At 48.7% G+C, this 21,668-nt stretch overlaps 10 protein-coding genes across 10 annotated transcripts; 6 read left to right on the forward strand and 4 right to left on the reverse strand.

Annotated features, from left to right (window-relative positions):
- Positions 1-1,037: 1,037 nt before the first annotated feature.
- Positions 1,038-2,749, forward strand: N7458_011732 (fungal specific transcription factor domain-containing protein; the record flags this gene model as incomplete). Its single annotated transcript, XM_056915114.1, has 2 exons — positions 1,038-2,185; positions 2,242-2,749. The coding sequence occupies 2 exons, from the start codon at positions 1,038-1,040 to the stop codon at positions 2,747-2,749; spliced, it is 1,656 nt and encodes a 551-aa protein (XP_056759868.1).
- A 176-nt stretch (positions 2,750-2,925) lies between these two features.
- On the reverse strand, positions 2,926-4,184 carry N7458_011733 (TauD/TfdA dioxygenase family protein; the record flags this gene model as incomplete). Its single annotated transcript, XM_056915115.1, has 5 exons — positions 2,926-3,101; positions 3,152-3,283; positions 3,340-3,388; positions 3,440-3,957; positions 4,016-4,184. 5 exons carry the CDS (start codon positions 4,182-4,184, stop codon positions 2,926-2,928), a joined length of 1,044 nt encoding a protein of 347 aa, XP_056759869.1.
- An 811-nt stretch (positions 4,185-4,995) lies between these two features.
- On the forward strand, positions 4,996-6,726 carry N7458_011734 (MFS general substrate transporter; the record flags this gene model as incomplete). The annotated part of the gene is made up of 6 exons (XM_056915116.1): positions 4,996-5,253; positions 5,306-5,431; positions 5,497-5,709; positions 5,759-6,256; positions 6,309-6,401; positions 6,457-6,726. 6 exons carry the CDS (start codon positions 4,996-4,998, stop codon positions 6,724-6,726), a joined length of 1,458 nt encoding a protein of 485 aa, XP_056759870.1.
- Positions 6,727-7,193: 467 nt separating this feature from the next.
- N7458_011735 (alkyl/aryl-sulfatase) lies at positions 7,194-9,026 on the forward strand (the record flags this gene model as incomplete). The annotated part of the gene is made up of 1 exon (XM_056915117.1): positions 7,194-9,026. The coding sequence occupies one exon, from the start codon at positions 7,194-7,196 to the stop codon at positions 9,024-9,026; it is 1,833 nt and encodes a 610-aa protein (XP_056759871.1).
- A 590-nt stretch (positions 9,027-9,616) lies between these two features.
- N7458_011736 (DUF4246 domain-containing protein) lies at positions 9,617-11,542 on the reverse strand (the record flags this gene model as incomplete). The annotated part of the gene is made up of 4 exons (XM_056915118.1): positions 9,617-10,216; positions 10,275-11,300; positions 11,364-11,442; positions 11,493-11,542. 4 exons carry the CDS (start codon positions 11,540-11,542, stop codon positions 9,617-9,619), a joined length of 1,755 nt encoding a protein of 584 aa, XP_056759872.1.
- Positions 11,543-12,132: 590 nt separating this feature from the next.
- Positions 12,133-14,004, forward strand: N7458_011737 (Zn(II)2Cys6 transcription factor domain-containing protein; the record flags this gene model as incomplete). Its single annotated transcript, XM_056915119.1, has 4 exons — positions 12,133-12,355; positions 12,415-13,019; positions 13,071-13,145; positions 13,204-14,004. Coding segments are annotated over 4 exons (1,704 nt in total), but the record flags the coding sequence as incomplete, so codon positions are not given.
- Positions 14,005-14,096: 92 nt separating this feature from the next.
- N7458_011738 (uncharacterized protein) lies at positions 14,097-15,092 on the reverse strand (the record flags this gene model as incomplete). The annotated part of the gene is made up of 1 exon (XM_056915120.1): positions 14,097-15,092. The coding sequence occupies one exon, from the start codon at positions 15,090-15,092 to the stop codon at positions 14,097-14,099; it is 996 nt and encodes a 331-aa protein (XP_056759874.1).
- Positions 15,093-17,456: 2,364 nt separating this feature from the next.
- On the forward strand, positions 17,457-18,456 carry N7458_011739 (uncharacterized protein; the record flags this gene model as incomplete). Its single annotated transcript, XM_056915121.1, has 2 exons — positions 17,457-17,477; positions 17,719-18,456. The coding sequence occupies 2 exons, from the start codon at positions 17,457-17,459 to the stop codon at positions 18,454-18,456; spliced, it is 759 nt and encodes a 252-aa protein (XP_056759875.1).
- A 58-nt stretch (positions 18,457-18,514) lies between these two features.
- Positions 18,515-19,312, reverse strand: N7458_011740 (MBL fold metallo-hydrolase; the record flags this gene model as incomplete). Its single annotated transcript, XM_056915122.1, has 1 exon — positions 18,515-19,312. The coding sequence occupies one exon, from the start codon at positions 19,310-19,312 to the stop codon at positions 18,515-18,517; it is 798 nt and encodes a 265-aa protein (XP_056759876.1).
- Positions 19,313-20,619: 1,307 nt separating this feature from the next.
- N7458_011741 (dynein light chain Tctex-type family protein) lies at positions 20,620-21,319 on the forward strand (the record flags this gene model as incomplete). The annotated part of the gene is made up of 4 exons (XM_056915123.1): positions 20,620-20,646; positions 20,748-20,786; positions 20,893-20,967; positions 21,035-21,319. 4 exons carry the CDS (start codon positions 20,620-20,622, stop codon positions 21,317-21,319), a joined length of 426 nt encoding a protein of 141 aa, XP_056759877.1.
- Between the last annotated feature and the right edge of the window lie 349 nt (positions 21,320-21,668).

A 21,668-nucleotide genomic window follows, 5' to 3' on the forward strand; every position in this document is an offset into this window, starting at 1 on the left:
GACGTTGGGGCCCATTGCGGTCCAGACGCTGCCCAAATATGCAATTGCGGGAAGAGTCTCGGTGGCTCGATGGCCCGTTTGTTGATTTTTCGATAACATTTTGGCCCGTGATGGGAACGGATATGTCACGAGAGTCTACCCAACCAACTCTTCTCACCTAGCTCGTCAATTGGCGAAAAGGCTCCTCTGGGTCTTTTCTCTTCTCCCTCATTCTCTTGGCCTTCCCAAGCTAAGGCAATTAAGGCAATGGGGAAGACGCTAGAAGAAAACCCCACCGTGTGATAGGCGGCGTTTGACTTGCATTCATTTATTTACCCCTCTACTAATGGTGCATCAGCGGGTACCAGCGGACGGGTTGGTTAGTTTTTGGATGCGTGACCCAGATCCGTCCACGGCCTAGATTGAGCAAAGATCCTCAAATTGTTGAACAAGCCTTTAAGCCATATAGAAACGTCACATTGTGGTTGTTCCTAGGCTATTCATAAATACTAGTTGCAGTATGACGTGCTTCGGAAAGCCAATTACACAAAGAAGCCACGATCAAGCATGCCTCGGCCCTAAACGAGCAAGATGCGGGGAACCTGAAAAAGCTTTATTTTCGCGCCAACTCCCCCTAGTCCATCATGCTCCAACTCGATGGATCCAGAATTCAGAATCCGCAGGCGCATCCCGAAGTCGTGCAGGCGCTGCCACCGACGTAAACAGAAATGTGTCGGGTCCCCCACGTGCTCCAACTGTGAATCAGCCAATCAACCTTGCTCGCGGTCCGAGACTGCGCCGTCATGGCATCATGGTATGTCGAAAGGGGCGCTGGTCCACAGGATCGAGATTCTAGAAGCCCAGCTGGCCACTGCGTTGGAGGGAAACGTACCTGATACCGGAGACGGAAGTGGATCCGATCCCATACCACTCGCGCAAAAGAGCTCACTAACCTCCGCTGCGAAAAAGCACACCTCAGGGGTGTAGTTCGCTTTCTTACTCTGGGACACGATGGAAATGGCGAACTAGCATATCTTGGGCCATCATCGGGGCTGTCTATGGCAGAAAATGTCAGTCGTATTGTCCATAATTCGGTCGGGGCCAGGCTTTTGCCTATCAGCGGAAACAACCAGCAGGTGGAAAATCTGCAGGAAACCGTGCAAGCCAGGGCCACCCCACCGGACGACGCGATAGGGTCCCAGATTCTCGATTCATATTTCCTCAATATGCACCTGAGGCTCCCATTCCTAGATCGTACGGAGATTCTACATCTGCATGCGAAACGGCACCAACTGCCCGACAATACGCCTGATGCACACTTTGGAAAATTCAAACTATTCATGGTTTATGCGATCGGAAGTGCAATTCGTCATACGACAGACAATGATAACTCAAAATCACCGAATGAATTCCTCGTGATTGCTTTGGAGTTTGATCCTACCTTGAGAGAATCCATCTCGATTGCCAGCATTGAGGCAATGTTGCTACTTGTTGTATACAATTTGCGATCGACTTCCAACTCCAGTGTCTGGTATATGATCGGATTAGCTATGAGAACGTGTCTGGACTTCGGGCTTCACAGGGAATCAAGCTATCGAAAACTCCAACCGCATGAAACTGAATTACGACGACGTCTTTTCTGGAGTGTTTATCTCATCGAGAGATATACCGCGTGGTCTATGGGAAGACCATTCAGTGTTGCAGAAGAGGAAATTGACGCTGCGCCCCCTTCCAATATTGATGACTCCATCACCAATGACAGTGTTATTGACAAGATGCTGCATAACCGGTCCGTCGGGCGGGGCAGAGCACACAAAGGTACACTTGGAAGGTTCATCGCTTCGATCCAGCTGCAGCGGATCGTGTCTCGAATTCACACGCGCATTTACCGTGTTGACGCCCAAGTGTCTGCTCTTACTTCAGAGATTGGACCCTTACTATCATCATTACTGGAGTTCAAAGCCACACTAGCAGCACTTGACGTGGAAGAAGGCGACTTCCTGCATATGCACTGGAACAATTCAATACGAATATTGCTGCAACCTTTCCTCGGTTTCTTGCACCCCCAAGACAGTCTTATAGAGACGTGCCTCTTTGCATCGGGTCAGATGTGTCAGTTCTTTAAGAAGCTTAGACAGCGAGAGTCTTCTTCGGGATCCTCGTACTTACTCGTGAACTCGGTGTTTATGGCCGGCATCACAATGTGGTAGGTTGAGCTGACGAGGTTTGACAAACAACGACTGAAAGCTAATTTGGTAAAAGCTACTGTCTATTCCGATCCCCGGGGCTGTGGACGCCCGCAGTATCTAACGATCTACGTGCCTGCTCGTCGGCACTGTTCCTTATGGCGGAGCATAATCCGCGCCTCAAGACTTACCGCGATGGACTCGAGACAATCATCAATAAAGCAATGGATTTTGTTCAGGAGGCTTCTAGACCACCACACGCAGGCCCAGACGAGTTGTCTACCCATGGAACGGATCACGGGTCGTTGGCAGGGACAGTCGTCCCCGTGGAACCAACACCAGGGCTCGCCCCTCAGATGCAGCCAGCATCAGAGGACGTTTACAATGACACAACCACCGAGCGGTTTGACTCAATTCACTCTGACCTGTTCTCGGATCTCCACGACATTATGAATTTGCAAGGAGATAGGTCCGGCAATGATATGGATGGCATTCTTCCTTTTCATGGAATCTTTACGGAGGACTTTTGGGCCGCTGATGCCTTCAATTTGCCTACCTTCGATGGCTTCGGGTGGCGATCTTGATCTTACTGAACTATGGAGACAAGAAGGAAATGATGTAAAAGAGCCAAAAAGGAAGCCAATCCACTTGTACAAATATTCTGACTAGGATATGATGCACTTGAAATAAATCATACCACCGCGGTAGCTATCGATTCCCTGTCTAAGTATCGTTGACTATAATAGCTGGTATGAATTCTCTACAGATGGCAAGGAGCAAGGTCCTCCATAATACCCAAGTCCTCCCGACGCGACTTGCTTGCAGGATCAAAGTAAGGCACTTCACCAACACCGACGGCTCGGTTTCCACTGCGCGGTCCAAAGCCCTCGTGGTCGCCTGTTGCAGTGTGGAAGACACTGCGGTTATCCCAAATCGCTAGCATTTGTCAGTTGACATTCTAGACATAGACAGATGATCGGTCTTACCTATATCGTTCGGGTGGTTCCACTTGAAGCGCACCTGGAGATCATGACCATATGTAATAAGGTCATGGAACCACTGTAGCATATTTGCACTCTCTCGTCGGTTCAGTCCGTTAATGCAAGAGGGGAATGAACCTAATGGACTGAATCAATATCGGAACCACTGAGAGGATGTAGACATCGATACTGACCAATTGGAAAGATAGATTTCCAGCCAGTAATTGGATTAGTTCGCACAACCTCAATCTCAGTTAGCAAGAACCATAGGTGTGGAAATCTGTAAGGACTCACAGGGTGAATTGCATAAAGATCGCCCCCAACATTTTTAGGCGATCCTCTCTCTTTATCATAAATCTGGAATTTACCCGACTGAGCCATACGCCTGAAGCCCTCACCGTCGTGGGTCGCAGTCAAGGTCTCCAAGAACTTCTGATAAGGCTTGCTGATTCGATCGTAAACCTCATATCCCGACGCCCAAAGAGTATCACCGCCAGTCTTTGGCAGCTGGGTCAAGCGCAGCGACGAGAAGTCAGCTGGGGCTGGCTCAAAGGAGATATCACTATGCCAGACAGCTGCCATTTTGGTATAGTTGGATCCTTTGTACAGCTTCTTGCGTCCCTCTGAGTGGATGGTGCTAATAGCTGGGTCCGGATCGCCGAACTCGCGAGCGTCGTTCGTAACTGGGTGAATGTGTAGGCCGTGAGTCGATGGGCGGCCGGTCAATTCACCCATTCGAAGAACCAACTCCTTTTGAAGGTCGTTGGTGAGGTTATCCTGGGCACGGAAGAAGACAACTCCTCGTTCGGCAACTTTGAACAACCATACGTTATTATATGTTCTGATATGAGGGATTTGGGTGGTCCATACTCATAATTGCCAAGTCACGAATGCGCTGGTCGGCGTCTGGAGCACGCAGGATATCGTCGACAATGTTACAGCTCCCATTGGTGAACTCATTTCCAATGACTGGAGTCACCATCACTGGATCGAACTGATCCAGCGAGCCGGTTGAGTGCTGACGTGCTGGGGGATGCATGATGAGTATGAGATGTGGTTGGTTTCGGAGTATCAACTTTGAATATTAGTCGCAAGTGACACTAAAATAGCTGAATTCTGAGCCAGACTTGATGTCGCAAATTGAGCCTTGCATTGCGAATTCCAAGACTTTTTAATATTTTTTTTGACAATGTGAAGGCGTAGGTAGTGGATCGCGATTTTCATGCTCTTTCGGCTTTCGGCGTTACGCAACGATGGTGGACATTTTGCGCAACCTCGGAAGACTTGTGCTCCAATTGAACGATCAAGGAATATCCCTTTTCCTCGCAATACCGTTGAGTTATGCTTGTGGCCTTTGCATGGGATTTCTCCCGGATCGACGACGGCGAATCAAGCACACTACCAACGAATTTCTAAATCATGTGTTTGACCGGCCTCAGAAGGAATAACTTTATTTTTCCAGTCCAAGGTCATACCCGAGCGAGGGAATGCGGGAAATCGGCGATAGTAGAAATTTAGTATGAGGGCCAGCTAAACGCCGATGGGCCGAAATATCATCTTCGCTGCCTTGCGGGGAAACAGACTCTTCATCAGCCAATGGTAATGAGTTAGAACTAAATCCAAGCTTGAAGCTCCATAGCTTCAGGGACTTCCCCGCAAAATCCACTTCAATGTCTCGCTAGAGCCCATTGTGTTGGTCAAGAGCATGTATTGCAACATAACCGCATTGACTTTCACCATCTTGGTCTTGTATATGGCAAGCAAGGCCCCTATATCTACCTGTGGGAAACCATAACTCCCGTTTCTGAATGAATTCAAACTCTCTATGATATTTGATACTTTATTTCATGATGACCACAATTGAAGATGCAAAAGCCTCGGAGGCTCAGGTTGAGCCTGTCGAGTCTCAAAAGCCAATGTTGAACAGCATTGACGATGACCCAGTCTACTCTTATCGCGAGCAGCGCAAGATTATTCGTCGCATCGATACTCGTTTGATTGTGATGCTTGGATTTCTCCACACTGTGTCTCTTATCGACCGGGGAAATCTGGGGACGGCATCGGTGGCTGGAATGGAAAAGGAGTTGCGGCTCAAGGGAACGCAATATGTAGGCTTTCAAACTGGGGCTCCACTCACAGACGAGACTGACAACGTTACAGAACACGATTGCGGTGGCCTTCTTCCCTCCTTATATTTGTCTGCAAATATTTGGCCCCATTCTAGTTCGCAAGATTGGTCCGACTCGGTACCTCTCGGGTGTTTGTTTTCTGTGGGGGGCTGTTATGGTGAGGCTTGGCTGACGGGAGAAGCTCCACTTCGATAATCTGGGACATTTGACTAATTTTCCTAGCTTTCTGCTGGCTTTGTGAAGAAATGGACTGAGATGGTCGGGATTCGCGTGATCATTGGTGCTCTCGAGGCTGGCTTTTTCCCTGCTGCCGTGTATTTGATATCCACGTGGTACACCCGATATGATATCCAGAAGCGGTATGCTATTTTTTACCTTCTTGGATGCGTGGCTTCAGCGTTTACTGGTATTTTGTCTTATGGGATTACATTTATGGTACGTGATTAGCTAATTTCCTGTTGTGGAGTAAACTAACATACCTCAGCATGGTCTTGGAGGCCTCACTGCATGGCGATGGATCTATATCATCCAAGGGCTTCTGACTTGTGTCGTGGCCACCATTGGCTACTTCGTTTTAATTGACTTCCCCGATCGCATGAAAGATAACAAGCAAAATTTCTTGTCCGAAGGTGAATATGACTTCATCATCAGGCGAATCACCAAGGATCGAGCCGACGTGACCATTGAGCCCTTCAACCTGAAGAAATATCTTAGCGCTGGGCTCGATATTAATATCTGGGCGTTTGGCTTTATCTATTATTCTACGACTACCACTGCTTACGCCATATCCTATTTCTTGCCAATTATTTATCGTCAGGGGATGGGATTCTCTATGGGTGCTTCACTGTGTTTGTTTGCGCCCCCTTATGCCGCCGCTGGAATTCTCATGTTCGCGACTTCCTGGATTGGAGATCGATACCACATCCGTGGTCCAATTTTGATTTTCAACGCAATACTCACTATAATCGGTCTTCCTTTGATGGCAAGTACCCTGCTAAATGAAAGACGCGAGACCTGAGCTAATTGTGCACCAGGGATTCACAAAAGGCAATGGGACTCGGTTGTTGGGCGCGTTTTTGACCACAATGGGAGCAAACTCTAACGTTCCTGCGGCAATGGCATACCAGGTAAAATTGCAACTAAATTTTCATGAAGTTCCTTGTCTGACCTAGAGACCTTTAGGCAAACAACATCCGAGGTCAATGGAAACGAGCCATTTGCAGCGCTATCTTCGTGGGGTTGGGTGCTTCGGGTGGCATGACAGGATCTTTAGTATACCGATCGCAAGACTCGCCAACGTATCACCCTGGCATTCTGACCTGTGTTGGGCTATCATGCCTGATAATAATTCTGGTGATTCTGCTGTCGATTCGCTTTTACTACTTGAACAGGAAGGTGACGCGTGGGGAGATTGTCATTGCAAATCTTCCCGGATTCCGATACACCTACTAAATTTAGCTTCAGGCTAGATAGAAGCAATTTCGCACCTTGTCAAGCGAAAGACTAGGCTTTGAACGACGATAAGCAGGCCCCAAAAGGAATAATTTTGCTTCATTTCGTACTCCTCAGTAGTCCCTACATGACAGTCGTTACCGACGAAACCACTTCCTAAAGAGGTTAATTCGCCCCCGCAGCCGCTTGGGCTCAGCCGAGGTTTAGCGCACTTCCACGCTCATCAGCAGTCGGAGTTTACCTCGCATCGTAGCTAGAGGAGTTATCCTGATACGATAGAATGAATAGATAATTGATCGGAACTCGGGTGCACTAGGCAAATTGGAGTAGACTTCGCGATTGCGAATTTACGCTCGGCTGCTCGCAAGTCTGACGATATATAAATGCCGTCAGGAAGTACATGATCTGCTCCTTGTCCTTCCTACATCCCATCTTCACAATTCGAAATTTTAATCAATCCTGACCTCATGGCCAACCAGCAATTCCAACCCTCATTTGCCGATACAACCGACTTCGAAAATGCGAAGCGGGGGTTCATTGATGCCCTCGACCCATGCATTATTCGCACTGCCGACGGTCGAATCGTGTGGAATAATGATGAATACAACTTCCTCGCTGGCGAATGTCCCCCAACCGCCAACCCAAAACTCTGGCGACAGGGTCAATTGCTCAGTATTCAAGGGCTATTCAAGTTGACCGAAGGAGTCTACCAAGTTCGTGGACTGGACCTTTCCAACATGACGATCGTTGAGGGGAAGGAAGGTGTCATTGTGATCGATCCACTCACTTCGGTGGAAACGGCTGCAGCAGCACTGGCGTTGTACCGCAAGCATCGCGGCGATCGCAAGGTGACTGCGGTCATCTATTCCCACTCGCATATTGATCACTTCGGCGGTGCTCAGGGAATTCTCCCGGTCGCGAAATCGCACTCTATCCCGCTGATAGCTCCCGAGGGCTTCATGGAAGAGGCAACTAGTGAAAATCTGTACCTTGGCAATGCCATGCGTCGACGTGCGGCATACATGTATGGCAATCGAATTCCTAAGGGCCCTGCAGGGCAAATTGGCTGTGGACTTGGAATGTGTGTTCCAAGCGGTGTCAATTCGCTCGTCCCGCCGAACATGATCATCCATCAAACTGGCGAAGAACGTGTTGTTGATGGTGTACGAATTATATTCCAACTTGTTCCAGAGTCGGAGGCTCCTTCAGAGATGAACTTTTACTTCCCCGACCACCGAGCTCTATATATCGCCGAGTGTGCGGTGCACTCTCTCCACAACATCATTACCCTGCGTGGGGCTCAAGTCCGGGACGCAAAGGCTTGGTCTCAGTATCTAGATGAATCTCTAGCTCTATTCGGAGAGAAGTCAGAAGTCATGTTGGCCGGTCATGCCTGGCCTACTTGGGGCCAAATCGAGATTAAGAAGTTCATTGGAGACCAGCGAGACCTCTATGCCTATATCCACGATCAAACGGTTCGCCTCATGAACCACGGCATGACAGGCATCGAAATTGCGGAGCACTTGAGTCTGCCGCCTTCCCTGCAGAAGTCCTGGTTTGCACAGGGATTCTACGGATCCGTCAGCCATAACGTTAAAGGCATTTATCAGCGATATATGGGCTGGTTCGACGGAAACCCAGCTCATCTCTGGGAACATCCGCCAAAGCAAAGTGCCAAAAGATATGTCGAGTGCATGGGCGGAATTGACGAGGTTGTCCGGAAAGCAGAAGGCTTTGCTAAAGAGGGTGACTTACGATTCGCGGTGACTTTGCTCGATCATGCCGTCACGTTCGACCCATCACATACTGGCGCGAAGAAAGCATTAGCATCTGTATTCACGAAGCTCGGCCATGGCTCGGAGAATGGCACTTGGCGCAACTTCTATCTCACGGGTGCTCTGGCCTTGCTCGCGGGTAACCGACCTGATCCTCGACAGAGCTTGAGTGTAGGGCTGAGACCAGAACAATCTGTTGAGCAATGGCTCACTTTGTTGGCAATTCGCCTGGATGGCATTAAGGCTGCTGAAGCATACTTTTCCATTGATTTCCATCTGACAGACGAGAAGCGATGGTGGCGAGTCAATCTTAGCAATGGGGCCTTGACCTACAGAAATGCCACCAGCAAGGATGACTTCTACGGCGATGCGAAACTGACTTTGAATTTGACAAAGTCTGAGCTGTTGCGGGTCCTAAATGGAGGAAATATTGAGAGGATTTCGTACAAGGGGGATGGGAACTTGATTAAGATGCTTCTGTCCTTGATGGAGATCGCTGAGAAGCCCGGGCAGACGCGTTTGTAGATTACGAATGAAGGTATATAAACACTGTTAGAAGACATTAGTCACTGAGCAGGGCTAAAATGGAAGGACGCTTTTCATAAATCAATATACTGATCTCTTTTACATCTGGATAGAATCGTAGAACTAATACCCATGGTAAATGATGTCGCTCGCGTTTGATGGCACTACTGCACTATTTACCCGCCTATACCCTCGCTTTCATCCTTGTTTCTTTCTACCTTTTCCCCAAAACGGACCATACTACCTTGGGAAGCACTGACGTACTCATTTTTGGCTATTCATCGTTGGCAATACTGCACTGGCTCTCATGGTACATGATTTGTTACCACGCAATACAATACGTTCATTATGAGTCACTCTGAGGAGGAAATAACGATACTCATTTTTCTCATCCTCTGGACAGTTCTCCTGGCGCCCATGCCCATGCTCCGTGGAATTTGGGTGTTGATTTCAGCCCGTGACAGTTCATCGGAATACCAAATTAGCATAAGAATGTCGTTCGTAGCGCATAAATAGACCGATTCCATGATCCTGGGAACTAAAACACCCAATCTCCGTCACCGTCTGGCGCGTACCAACCGCGGTATTCGTTATGTTGTCTTGGAAGCCCGAAGTTCTTTTTTTTGGTTGCTCTCCAACTTCCTTCTGCTTTTCAAGAAGTCATCCATGACAGATTTGTGCTCCTCGGGGGACATAGGACCATCTGCCAGATCGCGGAGATTCTGCAACACCATATCCACGAGTTCTTGAGGGAGTTTGGATCGAAGAAGCACGTGGATCAGTTGCTTTCTCGGGGCCCACCATTTTGGTTGCTGAGGGGGGACATTGGCAGTAGAAATAATCCGCATGTGTGGGTCGACCAAACAAAGGGTCAGGATATGACAGTGACCAGGTTTTGATTCATCCCTGAGCAAGTACACACTTCGAATCTCCAAAGTGTTTGGGAAAGCCACCAGCCGACCGGCGCCAACTGAAATATGACCAAGGCGTTGAAATACGGTCAAGTCATCGCCGTTCATTTGATAGCCAAATACTTCCCGACAAACATCGGCCCAGATTTGGTGATGCTCATACCCGTGGCTGTCGAGGACCTTTTTCCCCTCGTCCGAACGTTGACGAAACTCGAAGTAATGACTAACAACATTATCTAGGCCATAACAATAGACAGCAGTCGCACAGATATGCTCATTCTATCAATATTAGCTCCGATCAGGCCCACAAAGATAGTAAATACGTCAGTCAACATACTAAGTGTCCCTGCAAATGCCACTGACCCCGGTTTAGGACCCTCCGTTCTGGACCGCTCGTTTTCGGTGGTTCGAGGAGAACTGCTCCTAGCTGAACAAGAACTTGCATTCCAGAGTGGCCAAACTTCTCAACCAGATTGTGCTTTGGTTTAGGAATCTTGGAGCTATCAAATTCGCCAGGTTCTGGAAACTTGATAGACCGACGTTCCCTCCACTGATCAACTTTACAATCGATCCAGTCCAACACTCGGTCATCATACAAACCTTCAGGCACAACGAGATTTCTCAAACGAGGAGTGAATACAACTCGTGAGAGTGGAACGCGATTCCATCGCACGCTCCACTGTGCAAGGCACTCGTTCCAAGGCTGCACGCATTGGTTGATAATCTCCTCTAGCGTGGTGTAGAGTTGTCGATGCTGCACAGGGTGGAGATCATTGATGTAGGATGTGATGCACCACAGACCATTCTGAAGTGATAGATCACACGGTAGAAGTTGAAAATTTTCATCACACCAGCTGTATGGCTTGGACTCGATTCGGTGGCCCCATCGGTCATACTCTGGCGGTGGTGGTCCTGGCGAGGTGGGCGCGGTTTGCAGATGGTCTTCTGACGAGGTTGCGGTACGATTGGCCTCATGTAGGAAGATAGGGGTCCCTTTTCCGATTGATATGAGACAGTTGTCGATGTTGATGATGTTATCAAGAAGAACTCTTGTACGACCGTAGGCTAGGGGGTATCTGGAGGGGTCGACAATCAACTGGCTCGTAGAGGACTCTTGTCTACCGAACTTCTCCTCAAGCGTTTTCACTAGCTCTTTCAATCTCTCACTTAGCTCAATAGAAATCTGGTTGTCTGATTTGACAAATGCGTCAAAAACCAGGGTGGAGGTGGATCCTGATTGTCGGAAGAGAAATGCCCTCCAGCGACATTCATCGAGTACCCATTTGAGCATGGGCGAAGTGACATCTTTCACTCGTCTCTTAAGATCCAATTTGCACCGATGAACCCATTTTGCGTCCGAGATCTGTTTTTAAAAGGGTCAGACTCACTTAACACCTCTCTTGGTGGTACCAACGGGGGTCCTAACCTTGAGATGCCAGTCATCCTGCTCCGTGACTGTGTTGATCATCTTCATCATAGTGATTTCACGAAGAGTATGAAATCGACTATTCACCAAGTCAACAAAGGTTATGTGGAAACAATTTCGAGCACGTACTCGCAGCCTCCTTGCTCCACTACTTTTCTGTCCAGGCCACTAGGGAACATGATCTGACCGCCCTGTTATCTCGCGAAAAGTCCACAGTCAGCGAAAACTCAGCGTCAGAAACAGTTCCCAATTTAATATACCCACCTCGGTGTCTGGGGTGTAGTCAAGTGGCAGATTCAGGCCTGGGAGACCTGTCGTTCTTGGCTCGGCCATGATCTCTCGCTAGCCACAGCAGTCACTGAGTCAGCCAGAGACAAAGAATGTAAAGAATGGCGTGATAAGCTTGAAGATATGCTCTGAAGAGAGAGATTCGGGGCAAGTTGACAGTGCTAAAGAAGGAATGAGGGAATGAGGAAGGAAGGAAGGTGAGAGATGGAGACGTTGACCACCGCCACGTGAGGGGGATGTCCCTTTTCAGAGAGTCCCACAAAATCCAGTCAAAGATCGCAAGAATATTCTTTCAATCAATTATCTCTCCCAAGAGTGTTGGTCACACTGAGCCTCAGTCTCCGTTTGTCACGGTCAATCAAGGCAAAGAGGACTGCCCAAGGTATGTGCGGTCCACAATTACATGCTCGCAAATGACATTGATGCAAATTCTTTACATTCGCTTCTCGCTAATTGAATCGTAGCCTTCCCTATACACAGGATTGCTCGTGGGTGCTTTGCCCCATATACCCGATCTCCAAGGCCGATCATTCGCCCCCACTTGGACCCACCAACACTGCACGCCAATGCACAATGTCACATCCCTCGATCTTCTCCAAAGTACCGAGCCAACAGCCTCAGCCTTCATTCTGGCTCGAAGATGGTCGGCGTCGGCGGTCGCAGTAAAGGCTGCAAGACTTGTCGCCGTCGAAGAGTGAAATGCGGTGCGATAATGTTACCCCTAGCTCAGCTGCCTGGTCGAACAGCGCTGACCTGATCTTAGACGAAGTCAAGCCAGGCTGCGAGCGCTGTCGAAAAGCTGGCTACCAATGTGAGGGTTATGTGCAATATGCCGAGTTTGTCGATGTGACAACTCAGTTCACAGCCAACAAGTCGCCGAAACAAAAGCCTGTGCGCAGTGCGTCTAGTCCATCTGTCAGTCCCAGAACTGCCAGCCCGAGCTCGGTTATCGAGCTACCCTTGATGCCGATATCAAGAAATGCAACATGGGACGAGCAAAGTATGTTCACATCGCACCTGATCAGCAGATTGTTCACTTGGCACGATGATACATCATCACCGCAGACATCCTCATGGATTGAAATATTGTTTCAACGTACAGAAGAAGAGGCGGCACTGTCTTTTACGTCTGTCCGCGCGCTGGCTACGACATACTTTGCTAAGGTCAATCGCAAGACCGAGCTAATGCGAAAGGGTGCGGGATTCTACTCGCGAGCACTTCAGGCTGTCCGGTCAAACCTAGAAGACCCCAATCTGGTCTTGGAAGATGATTTGATAGTTGCGATTATCTGCATGGCCATCTACGAGATGGTCACCTTTACGCAACCGACTGGCTGGCTGCATCACTATAAGGGACTGGCACGGCTCGTAATTACTCGTCTTCACCTGGTCTTTTTTCGCTCTACTAACATGCATCAGACAGCCATGAGAGGCCCACATCGGCATCAATCAGGCGTTGCCTTGGCGATACTCCCGACTTTGAGGTCATGCATTGTGAGTGGCGTCTCCTAGGTCTTCACCTTTTACGAAATATCGAGCTGATATCTTGTAGGCTGTTGGATACCTCGTCGATCGAAAGCGTTGCTTCCTTGAATCCCCAGAATGGAAAACCATCCCCTGGGAAAAGTGCGGCTTGAACGCCAAGTCACCTGGAGATGAGCTCCAAGACATACTCTGCGATCTTCCGGGATTCCTCGAAGATATCGACAAGATTATGACTTGGAATCCTGATGAACTGGGAAGGGAAGAGTTTACCACAGCCTTTTGCTCACGAGTCTTTGCAACACTGGAAACACTCTATTCTTGGCGCTGGGATTGGGAGCTGAATTTTCCTAATTCCACATACCTGATCTCACCTAGTGACCTTGATCCAGTGACGCCACTGCCACTGCCACCTAGCCCATTCAAAAGTATTATCTGGTGTACCAGTCCCCATCGCGCAGCAGAGCTGATGAACTACAATGCGATTCGATTGATAGCTACCAGAACCCTTGAGATGGTTGGTGTACAAATTGACATACCGTCATCTGATCTCCCAGTCAGTGATCCTCTATTACCTATGGAAGGGACGAGACATGATGTAGCAGTCGAGATTTGCAGAATGGCAGATTATCACCTCCATGCCTTCCATCAAAGCTCCGGGGCTTTCATGCTCATCTTTCCACTTAATGTCGCTCATCTTCATTTGAATGATGATAGTGGTGATATCAAGCCGTGGCTCGAGGCCGTAATGTCCGCTGTTGCAGACCTGCATGGCTTTGAACTTGGTAGAAGGGAAAATATGCCGCGTCAAATCATAAAGGTGAGTCTCATTTCTCGAGAGGCCATGAACATTAAAAATGGGGGTTTCTAAGACGATGGTATCTAATCACACTTTCTATAAGCGCAACTCCAACCTTACAAGATATGCATATCATAACTCCTGATGGGTTCTCTCATACTTGACTACTTCTCAGACAACTCATCTGAGGCCCAGTCGTCATCACCTAACTGACTATCGTCTTCGGCGGTGATAAGGATCCAATAGATCTTATTGATCTTCTTTGCCTCCTTCCGTTCTCGCTTCGTGGTCTTTTTATCCCGCTGCCGACCATGTTTGTCGATCTGTTCGGCTTGCGGGGACCTCCTCTTCTTGTCAAATTTATTGAAATTTCGCTCAAGTTCCCGGTAATCTCCCTGAAGCTCTCTCAGGTGCTTCCCATAACGCCGATGATTGGGATCCAGACATTGCATCTGGTACTGAACGTCTTCCATTTCTTTCATGAGTTCATCCATCTCCTCGTCGGCGCTGTTATGCTTCCGCTCAGCCCTGGCAATTTTTCTCTCGGCCCTTTCCGCTTTCTCAACCGCCTTGGCTTGTTGCTTCTCAAGCTTCTCGAGTTGTTTCTTCTCAGCACGCTGAGCGGCGAACGACCCGATCTTTTTTGCCCAGTTATCTGGAGCCACTGGAGCCTCGATGTCCTCAAAGGACAACGGCATGACCCGATCACCAAGAGCCCCCATCCTTCTCGCAATCGCGTTCTGACTAGGCTCATTTGCCTGTGCACTGCTAAGCATAGCCTGAAACTGGCTCTTCGCGAAAACAGCAGCATCACACCCCATTCCGATCTGAACAAGCATCTTCTCCGTCTTGCAAATTTGAGCGTGCAGACCTTTTGGTCTGAAGATAGTCTCGTTTGCCTTCTTCATGTACCGCTTTGTCCGGACGATGGACACACCGGCAGTTCCTAGGCCTGCGGCAGCGTTGAGGCTGGCGCAAACGATTTGAGTAGATTGCAGCGGAACGAAACCCACTATGGTTCCGATGGTGTTTGTGACCTGTAAGGCTGGATTCGCCATGAAAGCTTCATTGAGGCCGTCGATAAATGCGAGTAACTTCGAGGAGGAAAGCCCGTATTGTTGTTCGAGTTCGGGTGCACGGGTGCGAACGAAGGGACTCATGAATGAGCCGCCGAAGACTTTCGTAACCTCTATAAAATCGTTAAGATCTTGTCATGAAACCTTTACCTGGATGCTGGCTAGGCTCTCTTACGAGGAATGACACATGGCCGTCGTTTTGGAGATTGCAGTTGGGTAGTTGATGGCGGTGATGGCAGATAGGAATGGCTGTTCAAGGAGCCATCTTGGGCTATATGCTGCCACTGATGCTGAGGATTTTGTTGATTAGAGTTGTGTAGGATATATTGTGAAGGATTAATCCATTGCTGGGGCTGTTGTGGATATGACGGTTGGATCTGCGAAGGACGAGACGGGCCATCGGGTTCAAAGGCAGTATAATTTGGCTGCTGATATTGAATGAGCGCCGGGCTCTGCTGTGCCTCGTATCCTCTAGAGGTCTGTGGCAATTCTTCATAGGGTGGTGGAGGTGCCGTATATTGTCGAGGTGTGAACTCCATCGTTACCAGTCTCTCATCGTGGACAGCCTGGTACATCAGCAATATCAAATGCGAAAAAAAAAGTGTAAGAAAGGAAGAGCACTTGCAGTTGAAGAAATGGCTCAAAAGAGTCTCTATATAGCCTTACCGTCCTATCCCGTCTCTTAAATATCTTTACCACAAAAAAAGTGAATCTCTTCCGCAAAGCCTGCCTCCAGTGGAGTTACCCTTTTGGGCGGATTCCGCGAGCGATAGATGGACCCACAGCAGCAAAGGATAAGCTCCACCTTTACAGGTTGAAATAATTGGCCAATGGCACGAGGTTATTGCTCGCGAAATCAACCAAGAATGGCTTAGAGGCATATCTCGGAAGGCTTGAAAGGTGTCCTGGCTGGCTTATAATTCATTTAGGCCGAGGTGTGGCCCACCAGTTCTAAGCCTCTTTGCTAGACGGCTTCGAGGCGGTTGTCGTGACTATCAGGCTTTCCCCGATGGGAATAACGCAAGGAGCAGTTCGCAGATTCAACCTTATCGAGTCTAGTCAGGGTTACCTAGTACTAGATTTAGCAAATGCTAGCTATACCACAATCATCATTCATCAGCGTAGCTCTGCATGCAATGGATAGTCACAGCAAATGGGCAGCTTGATATCAGTTTCAGTTTCTAACATATTTCTTTTCTGCGACTTAAAAAACGGTCTTTTGATCTCAAGGTCCATCTTTAGTATTCCGTTGGCCAACATGGAGTTCGGATTATTCATCCGTGTGGCTACGTACACGCTAGGTTAAATCTCTCTCTCAACAACAGTCATGTAATCTCTGTAAAGTCAGCGCTGGCAAATGTGCACCGAACACAATTTTTCATCCCTATTAATAATAAGGAGATGACTCCTGGAACATTGGTTGATAAAGAAGACCCGTCATGAACTTAAAGGACCGACCCGGAATTATGTATTGGCTCAATCCTTGGAATGTGGATCATCACTAACCGTATTTGGAATCAAAATCCGCCAAGACTTTTGTGATCTTACATGGTGCTCCCGACTTGACGCATGGCTATTCGCCGCATCCCTCTTCACTTAATGTCCAGCCTTCCCTGCTTGCATACAGGATAATATTTCAAGATAAGGGTTGCACTGATGTCTACCTGCACATGCTATAGACAGAAGATTTGCATTGGCCAAGCCTCTCCGGCTACATGTTCGCTTCTCTGGTATCATGAAAGTCAAGCGGAGGTCCGTCTGTCAGACCTGTCGAGACCGCAAATTGGGAGTAAGGATCTCCTTTTGTCACTTATCAATTCTATTTCACCCTAGTTATCAAGCTAATGAGTGACTCAGTGTGATGGAAAGCAGCCGGGGTGTAGTCAATGCCTGCTTACTGGTAGAACCTGCGATGGGTACCAAAGTGATTGGACCTTTATCACACAGCGCGCTCCTCGAAATACCCGTCGTTCAACATTGAATCAAAACAAATCGAAGCACACCAATCAGACGGTCAAAAGAGTCCTCGACTCTTCTAATAGAACTCCGTCCAAGAGCCGCCAACGGGTGGAAACGGAGTTCATCGACCGTTCCGCTTCACTGTCGACTTTCCGACCCCATGGGCGCCCACCTACAAGCGACATTGCAAGATTTGTCAAAAATGGTTACCTACCCGAGATAATCAATACACTTGGTCGTCATCGCCACGAAGAACCCCAAATATGTGGCGCATGGGTTGAAGTACTTCCCATGCTCCCCTGCCTGGCCTACGATGCTTCGGTGCTATCGAAAGCTACTCGAGCACTAGCAACTTTGATAGGGTCACAAAGACAGAACCCATTACGTAAATGCGATTTGGATTCCCCGCAAAGTTACCATGATGCTCTTCATACTTTGCGTGGGCAGATTGCTGCTAAGGGTCTCTCCTTTGAGTTGATGCCTGCGATTATGTGTCTTGCTTTGGTCGAAGTATGTAATTCTTGTATACTTCAGTAGTTTCTTGCTAACTTTTTAGCTTATGCTCCCGAGTTCTGTGCCTGCGCTCAAGGTGCATCTCCAGGCCATTGGAACATTGTTTCAGAGTTACGGCCCGAAAGCTTTGCAGTCTGGGATAGCTCATCAGCTTTTCTTGGGCTTTCGCCCATTTATTGTGAGTTCCTGAGTCGACCAACCAGACTATATGGAAGCTAATCCTCTGTTTCTTTCTTAGATCGCCGAGGCGGTGCGCGATAGGCAACCAACATTCTTAGCCACCGAGACCTGGCTGGACGTCCCATTCTCGGTGACAGCGCCGTCCCGTACCCAAGAATTATTCAGCCAGGCCGCAGCTATACCGTCGATTCTGCAGCAAATCGATATGCTTCCAGAAATATTCAGCTTCGAAAATGAACTTGATTTGCGTGAATCGATCCGGTCCCTTCTTGAGGTCTTAAAACGTCTTTCAACCTGGGAGATTTCTTCGGGCCTTGCAACGACCCGTACCCCTTCTTCAGTTCATGACCTCACACTCGGTAATTTCAACATGTCACATGTCTCTTCGAACGCGACATGCTTTCCTAGCATTTCCGTCGCAAATGGATTGACTCATGGTTGGGCATTCCGAATTGTTTGTCTGCTAGAGATACAAAACATCTTGCTACGTTTTCCGAATTTCCCTGGAATACATGATCAGCTGGCTGTGGACTTGAACGACGATGACATTCAAGCCGAAGCTGATCGCCTTGTCTTGTTGATATGTTCAAGCATGAGTTATCTACTCCAAGATCAGATGAAACTCTTCGGGCCAGTATCGACGCTATTTCCGGCACAGATTGCATATGTTTGGTTCAAGACAGATGAGGCTCGCTATCAAAGCGGCATTAACTTCGTCAAGGGGGTGGTCACCCAATTAGTCCAGAAAGGCTTACAATCTGCGCCGCTTCTAGTGTTTGGGGAAGATTTGCACTAAAATCCAAGCCACTTTGTCATATTCCAATTTTTCCTCTTTTTAGATACAAACCCCGAATCTAGAAAACTATGACCTTCTCTCCAGGCTTCAGCCAACAAATCTTGTCACTGATACCCTCCTCCTCAAAGGCCCCCCGCAGCTCTGCCCCGAATTGAGTGAAATGTCCCCAAGACTCGTAATGCATTGGGATCAAAACATCAGCTTTGATTTCGCGGAAAAGTCGAGCCGCAGACTTGCCGTCCATTGTGGCCTGAATTGGGGGCGCACTCAGATCGGCAAAGTTTGGCACATGCGCATTGCCCAGATTCATCACAGCCGCCTTGACGTGATACCGATTGACAATGTCTTTAAGCTCCTCAATGTACACTGTATCGCCAGTGAAGTAGATTGCGTTGGGCAGGCCGTCTCGACCATGACCGAAGTCTTCTCCGGTCACGATGAATCCGGTACATTCCATTCCCGGAACGTGCTGGGTTGGGGTGGCTATGACTTGAAATTTCTTTCCGGCAATAGTCGCGTTGATTGTTTCCCAAGGCTGCATACCGTGAACTGCAGGGCGAGGAGCCAGATTCTTGGCACCATCGACAGTGGTAAAAACGCGGCGGCCATTGAGTAGTTGGCGGCCAAGGTCGTCCAGGTTATCGAAATGGTCTTCGTGGCTCAGTAACACCGCATCAATCACGGGCAACTGGTCGAGTTTCAAGGCAGGATCATCGGATACTGTGAGAGTAATAGGGCCATTGGACCACGAGGAGCCCGCCGGGGAAAAGAAGGGATCGGTGAGGAAGTTGACGCCATTGATGTCTAGGATCGCAGTGGCGGTGCCGATGTGGGTGACTTGGAGACTTGGGGCCATATTGATAAGTTTGACTAATATCTTTTAGAGAGAAGCAAAGTGTCAACGACTTGGGAAAAAGTGCGATACAATGTTCTGCAGCATCTACAGCGAGAAAGACTCGGGTATTTATCCCCAGCAGTGGAGACTAGCTGCCATGAACGGTAGATGGCAGTATTACGCTCTGACAAATACTGACAAATGTTAATTAGAATGACACCCCGAATATCCTGAGCTTGGTTATCACATTATAAATTAATCTTGTTGGGAAGCGTCATCTGAATGCAAAGATCTCGGTGGCTGTTGTCCAAAAAGGGTATCATAATTCGCCAAGACCCGGGGGCTCCAACTGGTACATGTGCTGATTGGCTACCATCTAACGCTAGTGCAGAAGGAAGGACGATATGCTGAACACTTTATACAGCGAAAAACCTGGTGAAAGTACAACTTCGACCATATTGCCGAGTTATCTGCATCTGATGCGTATATACAAAAGGCCATACCTAGTACACTTGTACATAGATTTGGCTGCCGAGTAGTGGCGAATAAGCTTTATGCATCTACGAGCCAGTGGGAATGAAGTACAGTTTGTTTGCTCTTTGGGATTTCGCAAACACGTAAGGACTCGGATTAATGATCCTTGTCATCTGCATTTGGATTGGACTACCTATTTGGTAGGCGCACCTATAGGCTGGGTGAGATACGCCTCTATTGGAGTAGAGTACATTGTTCATGCCGTTGGGGGCAATTTATCCATACTAGAGGCTATCATACTCTGTAACAGTCTGGATAGATTAGGCCATTTTGTCATAGTTAATTTGGAGCGTATGATTTCGTCAAGAGCAAGAGCAAGAACAAGGAGCTGGGACCAAGATCATGCATTCGCTCAAATAGCAACAAGCTTTATCGCGATAACCGCGCTGCAGGGTCAATCTTACTAATCACCGCGCTAATGGACCCGGACCAACCAGAGCCAGCTACTCCCACGCGATGATGCCACTCCCCCAAAACAATCAGTCGGTCTACCAATCGCTCTATTTACCCATTCTGCCTAACACCAAGGACCTTTGCTGAAGAATCCATCATCTGTGAGTGCGGTGCTGCTCGTATCAGCCATGGCTTGAACCTGGGCGCTTCCAAAGCCCGCATTCCACCCTCCAAAACCCCCGCAATATCTCCGGAACGCGCTTCACCGATGCAAGTCCTGGCCGCGATATCGGCCTCGAATGGGGATCGCACTTGACCGAGACATATCTCCAAGCTTTTCAATGCTGACTAGTTGCATATTGACAGACTATCAATAATCCCCTCACCACAAATCCCGTACAATGGCTGTCGAGGCTGCTCCCGTTCCCGTATGTCCAACCAATGTTGTGTCGCAAACCATGGCTGTGTTGCTAGATTTGGATACTTCTAGTCCGATGAATGATCGTCACTAATATCCATTGAACTACAGCCAGTCCCCATCTCGGAGCTGACCAAGATCACCTCTGATGTACGTTCCGTCTCCCCACCCGTTGGCGCTGAAGTCGAACCCCAACCTAGGCCGACCTAGCCCTACGCTACCCAGCCAGGACCTATGCTCATGAACTGTCCACTAGGCCTGCGATGCCGCCCTGAAGGATGCCACCGAGTACGAGCACGGTCTCGTCGGCAACTGGAACTCCCAGATCATCGTAAGCAACACCCCCCTATAGACCCATCCCCGCACGTCATTCTAACACTCCCCTCTCCACAATCCAGAACACCGTCCTGAAGGCTCTCATCGCCGCCACCGCTCCCTCCGAGGCCAACAAGCCCGCCCCCTACCGCTTTACCGTGAACAGCACCATCGTGCAACAGGGTGTCATCGACAAGACCGCCGCTGCGGACGGCACACAGAGCAACGCCGGCAAGCGTGGCATGCACTCCGCCTCTGGTGCTTTCTGGGACGTTAACCGCGACGGCATGTGGACGTTCAAGTACCCCGGAGCGGAGGAGCGGGGACTCGATGTCGTTGTTAGCGTTACGTGGTTTGCTGTGAACTAAGTGGATTGTTCTTTTTCTCTGAATTTATTTGCCGTCAAAGCTTTATGGATTGCTTGGTAACGCTATATCGGAGGGCTGGATATTATGCCTGACGGAGTCGTTGTATTCCTTACTGGGAGGGCTTTTCCGATATAGATTCGATTCGGTGGTTACGTTCGGTCCGTTTCAAGTTGCCTTTGTGATGTATTTTGAGACTGGATTTACCGTTTTCATGTGATTTTGTTGAGCGACAAGCTGCGTCTATTAGGTTTTGAATATCCAGTGGTTGCCTGTATGGTCTAACGGAACTGACGACGTAGAGTTGATTGCTACGGGGGCTCGTAAACTCGAAATATCTACGACAGAGCCA

This window comes from Penicillium daleae (genome assembly GCF_028827525.1).
Source record: "Penicillium daleae strain IBT 16125 chromosome Unknown utg000009l_segment0_segment0, whole genome shotgun sequence".
NCBI lineage: Eukaryota > Fungi > Ascomycota > Eurotiomycetes > Eurotiales > Aspergillaceae > Penicillium > Penicillium daleae.